Source organism: Takifugu flavidus, chromosome 17 (genome assembly GCF_003711565.1).
Source record: "Takifugu flavidus isolate HTHZ2018 chromosome 17, ASM371156v2, whole genome shotgun sequence".
Classification (NCBI taxonomy): Eukaryota; Metazoa; Chordata; class Actinopteri; order Tetraodontiformes; family Tetraodontidae; genus Takifugu; species Takifugu flavidus.
This window is the reverse complement of record NC_079536.1, coordinates 8509040-8522944: the sequence shown is the minus strand read 5'-3', so window position 1 is coordinate 8522944 and position 13905 is coordinate 8509040. Positions and strand designations below refer to the sequence as shown.

General features: G+C 42.4%; 3 protein-coding genes across 4 annotated transcripts; 1 reads left to right on the top strand and 2 right to left on the bottom strand.

Moving 5' to 3' along the window:
* Positions 1 to 86: 86 nt before the first annotated feature.
* Positions 87 to 1467, bottom strand: ndufb4 (NADH:ubiquinone oxidoreductase subunit B4). The gene is made up of 3 exons (XM_057013322.1): positions 1209 to 1467; positions 783 to 926; positions 87 to 230 (listed from the first exon to the last, which is right to left on the bottom strand). Exons 1-3 carry the CDS (start codon positions 1389 to 1391, stop codon positions 168 to 170), a joined length of 390 nt encoding a protein of 129 aa, XP_056869302.1. The 5' UTR covers positions 1392 to 1467; the 3' UTR covers positions 87 to 167.
* On the top strand, positions 872 to 4908 carry LOC130513982 (sperm-associated antigen 16 protein-like). Of its 2 annotated transcripts, none has more exons than XM_057013320.1 (2): positions 872 to 1033; positions 3034 to 4908. In XM_057013320.1, exon 2 carries the CDS (start codon positions 3089 to 3091, stop codon positions 3773 to 3775), a length of 687 nt encoding a protein of 228 aa, XP_056869300.1. In that variant the 5' UTR covers positions 872 to 1033; positions 3034 to 3088; the 3' UTR covers positions 3776 to 4908. The 2 variants fall into 2 exon arrangements, with proteins under 2 accessions (XP_056869300.1, XP_056869299.1); XM_057013319.1 differs by lacking the exon at positions 872 to 1033 and adding an exon at positions 1353 to 1477.
* A 4373-nt stretch (positions 4909 to 9281) lies between these two features.
* On the bottom strand, positions 9282 to 12656 carry si:dkey-12l12.1 (uncharacterized). Its single transcript, XM_057013321.1, has 6 exons — positions 12352 to 12656; positions 11098 to 11145; positions 10468 to 10578; positions 9914 to 10036; positions 9744 to 9824; positions 9282 to 9653 (listed from the first exon to the last, which is right to left on the bottom strand). The coding sequence occupies exons 1-6, from the start codon at positions 12472 to 12474 to the stop codon at positions 9582 to 9584; spliced, it is 558 nt and encodes a 185-aa protein (XP_056869301.1). The 5' UTR covers positions 12475 to 12656; the 3' UTR covers positions 9282 to 9581.
* Positions 12657 to 13905: the final 1249 nt, after the last annotated feature.

Genomic DNA, 13905 nt, shown 5'->3' with positions numbered 1-13905 from the left:
ATAAACCCACCACAGGTGTACAGTATGTGTCTGAGCCCAAAACTACACCCGAAAAATCTCAATTTTGCTTTAATAAAAAGCAGATGGCAGTTTGATGGGATTATTTTATTTGGATAATAATAATTACAAACATCACTAGAACATAAATGAGATCTTTGTACAGGAGCTCATGATGACAAACTGAATTTGCGGGTCAGGGTTCCATTCTGAATCTGCTCCTCCTTTCTATCCTGTTAACAGAACACAGATTATGGTTAGTAAGGAGCATCAAGATGTTCACACCGCATGTTTTTAATGGCCGAGATATTGTGATTTACAGTAGAGAACATGATAGCCCAGCTTTGCACTCTCCCTTTTCCATGACAAGAGGAGAAACGCATGAAAAGCACAACACATTTCAAGGGAAACAATGACAGCCTGTATTTGTTGGTTTGTCTGATGCTAGAAAAATAACTTAAAAAGTTAATAAATATACATGTTCAGAAATATATACTGTATATAGTAAACTATGAGTTTAGGTTCCAAAATGTGGAGAAATGATCAGCTCGGCAGGTCATATGCTGCTGGAATTCAAGTAAACAGCCTACAGAGACCCCGGCGATATTTCAGGGCAGCAATAACCACAAAAGAATAAAAATCCCAAATCTGATATGAAATTTCCAATAGAGACCCAGCAGTAGCATCTCATTTATTCTGTGGCTACGGACAGAACCTTAAACTCTCTGTTGTACTTTTCCGACATGAGTCCAGATGCTGGCTGCAGGACAAAGCAGAGCTCTTACCCTGTTTGTCTTGAAGATGGCGTACAGGCTGAAGAGGGGCACCACTCCAAACAACAGCCCGAGCAGCGATGTCTTGAACGTGGGTTTGAAGTGTAGATATGGGTTTGCGCGTGCGTGCACCCAACGTGTCAGAGCAGGGTCTTCCTAAAAACGGTGCAGCACAATGCAAGTTTTATATGATGACGACGGAAACGCTTCTTCATACATCTATAGTCGCGTAAATATGAGTGTTTACCATCATCAACGCTAAGGTTTGTCAACACCAACCCGTTTTAAGACCAAGCCGATTTTTGAAACTGTTATAAACCAAGTTCCCAGGACAAAACTGCAAGCTAATGTGCAAAATATTTTTGGGCGGTGATGTGAGAATTGTAGTTTTGGGACTATTATCAGGGGTGACATTGCTAGCTAACAGGTAGCACTTACAATGAGCTCTTTTCTAAGCGGGTTATTGAGCTGAGTCAGATATTGCAGCTTCAGGTTCGCTCGCAGTGCTGCCCGGTCCGCTTCTGCACGTCGCTGCTCCGGTGACACATTAAAATACTCTTTTGGGTCCAATGTTTGAGGCCGACTGGCCAAGGGCGCCTCCTTGTAGTCCGCCATGATCATTGATGACGACGGAAACGCTTCTTCTACTTCATCAATGGGGGTGATCTATTTCTAAACGGTGTACATCGCCACCTACTGTTTCGGAGGTGTGTATAACAGTTGTTCTGTTATTATTATTTTAAAAATCGTTAAAATAACGAATTTAGAGAAAATCACAGAAGGACCAACCGTCTAAGTTAGTTGTAACTTTGGACTCTAAAAACGTCTGAAAGCCTACAATTACCTGTCTTATAAGACGTGTCACAATAGTTTGTGGCCAAAATCAAAAGTTCTCTTGATGCCATAGCAACCAGCTAAAACGGAAATGCAACGCAAGGTGGGTCAGATTCTACATTGTAAATATGAGAAAAAGAAAAAGTATTTGGGTATATGTATAAGCTGTGCATTTATTAAATTAATGTCTAACAAAATCATATATTTTATAGTACATCAACATATGGAACACATGTTGATCCTGGAGAAGGGTTTGGTAGCAACCCAACCAGAACACACCAACTTTTGTATTTTGAATTAAAACAACTACGAGTGAAATTGTGCATTATGCTTATATAATCTGTTATAAATTACCCACTAATGTACAGTGGACAGTTTAAACCTTCTTTCATATTTTATTCTTATTAATAACAAACTGAAGTAAATTATCTATCACTTTTCACATTTGAATGTGCAATGCCTCTGTCAGTTTTTTGTCCCATAGGAATGAAAACAGGCCTTGGTGAGGTCACACCATTTTATCCATTTGCCATTATTTGCTCCTTCAATGTTCAAAGGAGCTTTTATCTAAAGCAACATAATATATTATGATGACGTTGCATTGTTTTACAACTGTCCTCTATATTACCAGTATAGAATAAAGAAATACAACATACGAGGTAAGATACTGACCACAAGACTAAATTTCCTTTGCAGGAGTATGTGTTCAGTTCAATCATTCAATCATTCAAAATTAATTTAAAAATGGAGATTGGTCAAGTCAAGAAATACAGGAAAAAGCCACCTCTTTCAAATGCGTTCACACAATTATATTTTGAAGTTTCCTGATTAGTTTTTTCCTGGCTTGATACAAGGGATTGCCTGAGAGGGGAACATACACCGGAAGTGACCTGAGGTGAGAAGTCTGCAACCAGGCTCTCCTGAGAAAAGCAGTGGAGTGGGCCAGATTCTGCCTCATAAGGACAGACATTTCCTGTACTGATTTAATTTTATATGAAATTGTAGTGTGTGTTCTTGTTCTTGCAGCACCCTGAGTAACAAAATGTACTCTATTAACATAGTGAGACCATCATTTGGGATGTGAAGACATTTTGACAGAGACAACTTCAAAGGGCTGTTTGATGGTTTAGACATGGTTTTAGGCTTGAGGCTAGAAGTCTGTTTAGTTTAGTTTAGTAGGTAAGTTGGGCTGGTTAGGGTTAGAGTTAGGGGCTGTCTAATGCATTATGCCCATGAAAGTCCTCAAAAAGATAGATGTAACTTGAATTTAGCGAAAATCAGAGAAGCACCAACCATTTAAGTTAGTTGTAACTTCGAGCTCTAAAAAACATGTCCACAATTACTTTGCCTATAAGATGTGTAACAATAAAGTTTAAGGCATAGATGTACATGCTAGATTTACAAGGATGTGTGTGCGTTTATCTTTCAGTGGTTCTTGGACAGGTAAAGCAACAATACCCAATACCCAACCTATAAATGAAAGCATGAGAGCCAGCCCTGAACCCCTTGAAAAGGATGAGATGGCTCCAGACTACAGAGATGCTGCCTTTCATTGTGAAGACGGCGCTCTAAATGATGACTGGGATTTGAGAAAGGGGGGAGCAGATTTGGAGGCCACTATTAAGGCCATCCAAAGCCGGGGAGAGGCCAGTGCTGCTGCTCCCATCCTGCACCACCATGAGACTGGGGATGAGTTCTTAAGCAGTTTTCTCTTCCAAATGGGCATGACAGAAACACTTGACTGGTTTCAGATGGAATGGGCCGAGCTGATACAAAGGGGAGTGGTGGATACCCAGCAGGTGGAGATGGTGCCAGATGTGTACGTAGAAATCCAACACCTAGTTCGTAATTTAAAAAAAATCCAACAGGAGGGTAAAGAATACAGGGAGGCATCGTCTGCAGCAGTTGATATACTGGAAAAGGTCCGGAAGGCAAGACACATCCAGCAGATGCACCACCAGCGTGTCCTAATGGAGAAAAACAGGCTCATCGAGGAGTTGAGGAAACTGAAGGTCAAGTACAACCACTACGAGTCTGAGTTAAAACGGTGGAATGAGAAGTACCATGCAGTTGTGAAGCAGACCGTGCTGATGAGGTGGAAGAGAGACAAGGCAGCAGAGCTGGCAAATCAGACAGGAAAGCTGGCCTTGGAGTCGACCTGTGATCTGTGACCTCCTCAACCTGTAAATAACCGGACCTGCATGCAGCCATTTTTGGTTCTTCACTCCAATTTTAAAGCATCGAGACACAAGAAAATATTCGCTGATGCCTACCCTTTTTTTGTGCATGCCCAAGATGCAAAGAATAAAGTGAAAATTCTGTGAAGTCCTCTGAATGTTAGAGTTAGCTGGTTGTTACTATTAAGGACATTTGTTTTAGGAATTCACCTTTAAACAGGATGTGCTGTGTGGTTTCAACATGTTCCTGTATCAACTTCAACACAAGAGGGCAGTCCTTCTTTAGTAAAACTGTTTATACAGTTACAGCAAACCGGAGATGTAACATTTAATCTCTGCTTGAGGATGCAGAGATATTTACATAGCTCAGCATCGAACTTTTTGGTGAAATCCTGAGAATATTTGAAATGGATTACTCCAGGTTGATTTATTTAATTGCTAAAGAATTTAAGATTGTTTGGCAGTGTTTTTTATTTTTTATTTTTTTAAATCTAATTTAAGTTCTGAATACTTGACTGTGATGGGGAGGTTGAAGAATTCTCAGCATGTTTTCCAGGTAACTAGGCATAAAACAGTGTTTAGATGATGTATAATTGTTCAGATAAAGCGATGGATTAGTTATTATGATGTAAGTTTAACTGACCTCTATGAAAGTTGTTATGAGCACAGAATGCACAGACTATGAGACATGTCTGAAGAATGACCATTACAAACCTGTGACTGACAAACATTTTGTACTGCAACTAAGGTGATATTGAAGACATCATTTCTTTCTATGCTGAGAGGGCTCTTTGAGCCACAGAAGCCCAAGGCGTCACTGCCTCACACATCTGACCAAATGATTTATTTCCCTTCCCCGGACCTGTAAAGAAACACATTCTGCAGTTTTTTAAACAACTATTTATTGCTAGGGCAGCACGGTGGTGTGGTGGTTAGCACTGTTGCCTCACAGCAAGAAGGCCCCGGGTTCGATCCCCGGTTGGGATTGATTGGGGACTTTCTGTGTGGAGTTTGCATGTTCTCCCTGTGCCTGCGTGGGTTCTCTCCGGGTACTCCGGCTTCCTCCCACAGTCCAAAGACATGCATGATTGGGGATTAGGCTAATTGGAAACTCTAAATTGCCCATAGGTGTGAGTGTGAGAGTGAATGGTTGTGTGTCTATATGTGTTAGCCCTGCGATTGACTGGCGTCCAGTCCAGGGCGTACCCTGCCTCCGCCCATTGTGCTGGGATAGGCTCCAGTCCCCCCGCGACCCTCAGTGGAGGAACAAGCGGTAGAAAATGAGTGAGTGAGTGAGTATTTATTGCTACAAAATATGCTACAAAGTCCTACATCTAATAACAGCCGTGTTTCTGCTGTGGAGATGGAACTGATGTTTCTAAACCATGGATATGCCCTTTAAATCACTGACTGTTCCCTCAATGTCACCTTATCCATCTCATTTATGCTTCTTTTATCCCCAGAGAACGTCGGTATTTTACATTTATCACTTCTGTGGTGCTGACTGACGAGCTGAGATAAGGCAGTAACAGTCTTGTCTGTGCTACCTTGTAAAACGTAATTACACCCAGTAATCAGCAGTCCTTTCTGCTGTTGGGTCTTTGGGAAGGATTTTTTACTTGCAAACCTTGCATGGAAAATGGAAGTCTAGGGTTCTTTTCCAACCATAGCATAAAATCACCTCTTTTTTCTTTGCCGAAAGGGTTCCTGAAGTGGTTTGAGAAGTCTTACGTACGATGACCTAATGTTTAATGCTCCTCTTCGCTGCTCACTCTCCTGACTTTCTGGTAAAGTTCTTATTATTCTTAAAAAGACGTTGCTTTGCTCTTAATCGCGATACAGGTAACTGTGTCTCAAACTCATGCAGACTAGCTGCAGCCTGTTTCCTGTCTGCCTTAGGCCTCCCTGTTGATGCCATAAAGAGAAAAGAACATTTGATCACAGCTTTTATTCGTTTTATCTTTAAACACTTCAACCTGATCTAAATTACGCCCACGCCGCTGACAGCCCCGTCTGCTTCTGGAGACCACCTTTGTGCCACAGAAGAGATAAGAAGCGATGACCCCTTCGTACATTCACGTAACTAAATTGCAGCAATCGTTGACTCGTCTTCACTTCAGAGACTTTCCAGCCTGTGTCATGCCTTGGCTATCGCCTTCTTAATGCATCCTCACTCCTTTCTGATACTACTTTCTCTTCAATGAAATTGATTCACTCGACATTGCCTTTCTAATAAATCAGCTTTCAGCGGCCCGCTGCGGTGGGCAGGTTAACTCGGCCATATTTTCTGCTCTAATGCAGTGAGCAGCAGAGATTGAACAGCAGCAGTGACTCAGCAGGCATCCATCATCTTTAAGGAGAGCTGCACAGATGGATTATCCACAAACAGCGGCGACAAAAGCCGCTCATCTTGTCATTTGAGTTCATATTTTTGGTGATATTTCGGGTCTTGGCTGAAGGTCTGGCTAGCTCCCCATTGCTGAGGGTGTGCATCTTGGATGTGAGCCCCTTATAAACCCATTTTTACTGCTGAGTAAAGGTTCCTCCAAACATAAATCTCATTTTCCGACACGTTAAGGCGCCTCTATTGTGCCGCTGAGTTCACCAGTCTCAACAAGTTTTGTTTAAAGCATCATTTTGGGAAACCATGCGTGGAGAACATTACATCCACATATGCTGTTGGGCTGCACTTAAGGTTCTGGAGGGAAGACTGACAGCAAAATTTGTTCTAAATTAGTTCAGAGCATCAGATGGTGTTTGTGGTTTGTAGATTACAGACAGGCTACTTCTAGATGTAAGGAAAGTCAATGAATTCTGTACTGGTCCATAAACACCCCAATAACTTGCTGAAATGTCAAATACCAAACCGACACCACAACAGTTGACTTTACAGGATGTGTGTGTGTGTGTGTGTGCGTGTGTGCGTGCGTGCGTACATTGTGTGTGTGTGTGTGTGTGTGTGTGTGTGTGTGTGTGTGCGGTTCACGGTTTGCTGTGACAGCATGAAGGAGAAGGTTTGACAGGCAGGGAGGTGATACCTTTTGCTGGGTGGGGACCCACACAAGATGAGGGGAGACAGCCGGCGCCCCTGTATCTAATCTGACAGGCAGTGGCACAGAAGCCAAATTCAGACTGAAAGTCTGGTCAGAGCAAGAGTTCAGAGAGCTGGAGGGCGAGGAGAGAGCGGTGGGCAGGTTCTCCCTCTATTAACACAATATCGCTGTTTCATCAGACAGACTGTAGTCTTTTTTCCTGCACATAAACACCATTTTCACAAGACTGAACTTTATTTAGAGATACGGAAAATAAAACAGAGAGAGATGGGATTGATTCTGGACTATTTAATGGCTTTGACAAATTTAATTATCCATACAGTTTCCCAGGATACACCTGTCCATAGGGACAATCAAAGGAATTATGGCTTTACTTATTTCTTATGATGTAAGTTTTATTTATCCTCTTCTTCCAACTGTTGCTTAAAAACACAATAAGTTAAATATATTAAGCCGTCAGTAATATTTTTTCCTTTTTTGTGAAATTACATGAAAGTCAAATTCCTATAAGCCAGTGCATTATGGGATAGCGCTGTGCCATCTTGTCCCTTTAGATGAGTTTAAGATTTGGGCCGTGCAGACATACGCCCATCCAGTCATCCGCCTGAAGGCAGGCAGAGCTATCAATTATCATGTTTCATCTAAATTCTGGCAGAAAATATACGTGAATAAAATATGATGTGAAAGATGCACATTCAGCAACATGTTAGCAGGACAGGCTCCCACATGACTGAACTCAATACCAGCCAATAAATGACTGCATTCCTTATAATAAGATCTTCCAAATGTCCCAAGTTATTTCAGCACTATCTGGAAGTTCATGCACCATAGTGCATAGCTAGCAAATCTGGGAACCTGACCTACAGACTATGATTCAGTGCTGAGGAATAAGGGGATGTTTAAGATTCATTTTAAAACATCAGTAACTATCTGGTGAGGAATTTTATCTTTTTTCTTCAATTCTTGACAAATTTATCACCAAACAGTGGCAACAACTTGTAATTCTGTTTAAAAATAAACTCGGACGTTGTCTTTTAGCCTAATTATGTAGTTTTGGATATCTCTCAAAAGAACCTATCAATTAAGGTGTGGTTTCAGTTTAAACGGCTGAATAGCGAGCGGCTGAGGAAGGAATGGTGACGCTGACTGAACTTGTGTGTGACATTTCACTCAGGCAGCAGCGTTTTCCACCACACTCATACAGATTAAAGGCTTCCCATCATTTCCTCTACAGTGATTATTGTCATCTTTGCTCTTGGGGAGATGACGGAAACAATGTCACATACAATTGCACAACCACAATGGCTTTGTTGGTGACCACACACAGAGACGTGTGAATATCTGGACTCTCATTCAACCTGGGTGTTGATTGTCTTGTAGAACGGTGTGTGTAGCTTTACCCAAAGGTACACTCAATTAATGACATTTCACTGACTCTGTGGTGTGTGTGTGTATGTGTATGTATATGTGTTTGTGTGTATGTGTGTGTGTGTGTGTGTGTGTGTGTGTGTGTGTGTGTGTGGGTGGGTGAGTCTGATAACATGGTAGTGAACTGGAGCCAGCTCTCTCTTCTCTGTTGCTTCTGAACAGAAATAATAAGATATGGATGTTTATTGGAGCGTTACTGTTTTCTGAGGAACCACAATGACACTCTGCGGATTGTCGCCACGACAACAAGACGGTTCACACGCAGGTGATCCAGGTTATCTGATCAGGACTGGAACAGTTGAACCACTATATTATCTCCAAGCAAGCGATGTTGGCCATCAATTACATGCTTTGCCAAGCACATAAATAACATTTTGCTGCAGTACTGTTTCCGTTTCTCTCCGTTTTTGTCATTAAATCCACCATATATGATGCTGTGAGTGCTTGGTACCTACGTCAAGAGCACCATTAGAGCTTTGATCAGCAAATGAGTCGAGGATGAGTCATGCCACTTCCTCGATTGTCCTGCACTTTGCACAAGCCTTTTTTTCCCTCCATAGATCGCTTCATGTCTGGATTTTGACGTAGGTCCGATGGACAGTTTAGCTCTATTTTGGCCGTTTGAGTTTTCAACACCGTAGTTAGAGTAAAATGCTGCGTTTCTCATAAGTGTGACAAAAGTGGGCGGTTTATTTATTTTCACATGCTGTGAAAGAGGACCTCGGTGCCTGCAGAAACACAACAAGTAATCCAGTCCAGGCCATCGTGTGGCTCCATTCCTGGATGATTGAATTAAAAATGAGAGAAGATGTTTAAATAGAAAAGCCTGAGTTAAGAGCTTTTTCCCCTTATACTCGGGTAACTAGTTTAAATTCAGAGAACAAGCCCCTACAGTATGTATAGGATTCCTTTAAAGTGGTGAGGCTTGAGGAGCAGAAAGGGAGAGACTGAGCAGCAACATTAACTGGAGTTTAAGGCGTAAACCTCTGTGAATTGCTGATTGTTTAATGATTTCTGCATCTCCGTTAACTCTTTATTGAAATCTGATGCATCAGAACATGTTTTTGAAAAAATACACCCCCAAGTTTAAGAAGGAATCTCTGATTAAATACAACAGAAACCTCAAACTACAAAATCAGTAATATGGAATCTCTTACATGCAGGAATATATTAGCAACTATTGTAAATAGCATAAAGTATTCATGAGGGTAGCTTAAAATGGTTAGACTTTCACATTCCTTATTAGATGGTTTAAATGTGTTTGTGGAATGTGAATATTTCTGGGTTTTTTTCCAAAAATTAAATAATAAAAAAACATTTTATTTTGCACCACTCATCCCCAGTGTGCTTGTGTTGGGTCTGTCCGTCTGTCCGTTACTCTGTGGATCTCCCTGGTGAACACACACAGCACCACGTGAATACTGAGCAGTGGCATTAAACATTTCCTTCCCAGGAAATATAGCAATTTTAAGGTGGCTCACCAGGACAGAGAAAGCTCCAGAGCGCCCTGAGCTGCCCCTCTTAGATAGCTGCACCTTCATCCCTCTTTTAGCTCTTATCACCTGGAGGTGGAACAAAAAGATTGTTTCTCTTCTTCTTCTTCTACTTCAGCAAACTCTGCTTAGCTCTGGAATGACACTGAAATTCTCACCTGCAAAGGTGTTGACTTCTTGTCGTTGCTAAGGAGGGAGAAGGAGCCGGCGCGGGATTTGGATTTACGCTTGCTCTTCTTCTTATTCGCCGTTAGAACCACATGTTGTCTGGTTCTGTCAGCCTGAAGAAACCACACAAACACAGATGATCATAAATAATCTCTCTCTAATCAGCATTGCTATCACAGCAATCCAGTCCACCATATTTGTAGGAAAAACTATTTCATTTGTTTCCATTATGCTGTTTATGGTATTTTTGGATAAGGAATGCATCTATAGTTTTAAAATACGAGACCTAATAAAAAAAATTCCATGGAAAGACAATTACTTGCAAACAGGACAAATAACAACAGTTTTTAAATTTTTACTTGACTAGTTCATCTGTTTTGGGTGCTTTCTCCAAAACCACAAACAAAATCCCGTTGATGCTGTCTGTATTTGAGCAAACACAGATACAGCATGACTAACACTTTACTGGACCACCACCAGCAGCACCAGTACCGTACACCACCTCCCCCACATTTGGCCTGTGTGACTCACAAATGTGGTGTACCTGGATGAGAGTGTTGGGAAAGCCTCTGACGGTGACGGCCCCAGGCAAGCGTGCCTGGTTGGGGTGGGCGGGCCCTCTGTGCTCCAACTGTCTCCTTCGTCTGAGTGGAGCCTGCAGGGACGAGACAGTCAGCACCACATCCACAACCACAGATGGGATCAACAAGGGCAGCCTGCACGTCTCTCCCCGTCGGCAACCGCAGGGGGCCTCCACTGCATCACCCCAGTTACAAAAAGACACTTTCCAGTTCTCAAAAAATAACAGCCCCATTTGCAGCTAATGAGTGCTGTCGACCTATTTGAATGCTTTTTTTGGGAACGTGCGGTGTCACTTTTTGTGCGTGTCAGCAGAGGGATACACATGTTGGTGAGTGAGGCCAGCAATTTATTTGCCTATTCCCCCCACTGTCCCAAAAATTGCAACTCCTCTGTTGCTTCACCACCAGACAATCACACTGGAGCTGATGTTTTTCAACCTTCAGTACTTGAACTGCTGCTGCCACTTCTTACATACCTCTAAAACCTCACCCACCCTCTGCCCACTCCAGAGTGTTGAGAAGGTAATTGGCTGTTTCTTAATATTTGGGTGCACTCTCCCATCAAATCTGCCAGGAATAAGTGAGACACGTACCAGTGCATCTGTTAACGGCAGCACGCTCCGCTGCTTGTCTTCATCATGCTGGCAAAGAAGAAGAAGAAGTCGAAGAAGAGGAATGTTATTACTGTGTTGTTAAACACTGGTGGTAAATACAGTTGTCTGGCTGGGTTTAATCAAACACGTTAGCTGAAGAGAATAAAAGAAAGTCAACAACCATGGCAACATTTCTCTGATTGATGTTTGTAACATTTCTATTTTGTTGCTCTCCTTCTCCACATGCTGCTTCATCAGAAACACATGTGACCACATAAAAACCAGCATGAATGAGCTAATCCAGCCCCTCCAAACGATGCTGCACAAAGGTTTTGTTGCAGTTCGGTCCACCCATGTGTACGTGCACACACACTGCAGTGGGGGCTTGAATGGGGCCCCCAGACAGAATTGAATTGAAAAGCCTTTCGCGTTTGGGAGAAAATCCTTCCTCCCGCCGCAGCTGGCGGATCCATTGTCCATATAAAGATGATTATTTTGGACAGAACATGTGGCTGACCGCAGGTTTAACGTGTCACGGCCACATGAAGACTGAAAAAAGATTTTGTTCCACCGAGAGGAGTATTTTTGGTCCTTGACATTATGGCTGTAAAACCCATCACAATGAGACTTCATATTTGTTGGACGGAAAAAAGATCCGTCCCCGCAGGTTGGCGGGGTCAGACCGTGCGCTCTCCTTCCACCCTTGACCACTATGGTCGTCACAGCTGCATCGCTGGAAGGAGTGAGAAAGAATTCCAGTGTTCTTGGCTTCCTCTGACCTGAGCTACTGTCCCATCCCAGATGGACGTTTATGAGCTCAACTCAGCATCCAAAACACAGGACATTTGCTGTAGAATCACTTGGTTTGGACATGTTTCCTCCTCTAAAATGTCATCCACAGCGGACCCAGCAAGATTGATTCCGACTGATCCTTCATTTGCTTCGTGTTGAGAGGAGCATTTTTTCAGCAACTTTCAGACATGGTTTGTACAAAACACACTTAATATAGACCCTCAATTGTAATCATATACTATTTTAGCGATTTTTTTTCAGGTTCAGGTCAACAGTTGTTCAAAATGTTTTGTGAGTTTTCCACTGTTTAAGGTTACTTTTTGCCTTCTTTTTCCAACAAACAGTGTTTAGACAGACAGGGTGCACTTACCCAGCTCAGGTGATGCCTGATCCCTTTAATAAACCCATTGGTTACCACCGTCCTCCCTTAACTACCACGTCCATTCGCAGTGCGTCTCTTACCTGTCCGTCTGCGGTTGCCTCGCTGACACACGGCTCTCCGCACGTCGCCGCTGAGCAGTCGAGAGCGTGTGAGAGCAGGCTCGCCTGCAGGCACAGCACGCTCAGCCAGATAGTAAACCCCATGATCCAGGCAGGAACTCGACTGCTCCCAGCTTCTGTCAGCTTGCTGCTTTATACTCTCGCCTCCGCTAATGGGGAACAGATGCAGGGGAACAGGAAGCCATGGGAGCTTCACGCAGACAAACAGCCCACCGCAAGCCTGCGCTGCGCGCCAGCCAGTAGCCTGCGGTCCTGCAGAAACATGTCAGAAATCTTGAGGGGGGGCCTTCTTTCTTTTTTTTTTTTACCCCCACCCACCCACAAAACACGCACGCACACACACACATATGCACACACAAAGAGTATTAAAGAAGATTTAAGGATGTTTCCACTTATATTTCTGTGAAAGGGTGAGAGCGAACACAGCGAGAAAAGAGTACGTTACGAACGTATTAGTGGTTTTGGACTTGAAGTGCTGCTTAACGCCATAAATCCGGTGGCTCTGACGAAAGCGCCTGTCATTCCTTAAGATTTTCACAAAGAAAAAAAAGAAAAACAGTTTGTTCACATCATTTTGTGGCTTTTTTTTTTTTTTTTAAAAGAAAGAAATTCAGCCATATGTCTTAAGACAATGAGACTTGTATTACTACATCACGTCTATACATAATTTAGTCTGCATATGTACAAGTATACATATGTATTAGTATTATTTAGATATGGTTTAGATTTCTTTTTTCTTTCTTTCTTTTTTCTTTATACTATTTAGGAGTTTAGGGAAAACTTGTCCAAGCTGAAAAGCTGCAGAAATACCGTAATGCAAAGTATTTCTGATCAAGAACTTCTTGAATTATTCACTTTACGATATCTGCAAATGAGCCGGTGAGTGGGGGGGAGAAATCATGTAAATTCAAGTTTAGTTTCTGGTTTAAGACGGGCAAATTTCTCCCCTCGTGCATGACGGGAAAAAAAATAGAGCCTTCAACTTGGCAAACGTGAGCTCTACTGCGAGAAAAGATGTAATGTCCCTGGCCATTTCCCACGACTCACTGTTTGACTTTGAGGGAGAACATTATTCATCTCCTTCCAAAGCACCTCCAGTCATTTTCCCTCAGCTGTTTGATGCAGGAAGAAAGGAAGAAAAGCAAAATATTTGAGCTCAGCAGCCGATACAAGATGGAAAGCCATGTCTGCTCTTTTAAAGGACATCATAACTAGACATCAAAGCACTTGGTGCAAAGGCTTGTTAGACTCATGTTGCCAAGGTTACAGGTTCATAGCAATATCTCACAAACCACAATGTAGCTATCACAAACAGCTGGTTAATATCTATCTATCTATCTATCTATCTATCTATCTATCTATCTATCTATCTATCTGTCTGTCTGTCTGTCTGTCTGTCTGTCTGTCTGTCTGTCTGTCTGTCTGTCTGTCTGTCTAGTCCATCGCACATCCTCTCACACACTCACACCATCCTTTAGGGAGAATATATATCTCCTAGCAGGCTAATCTGGATGT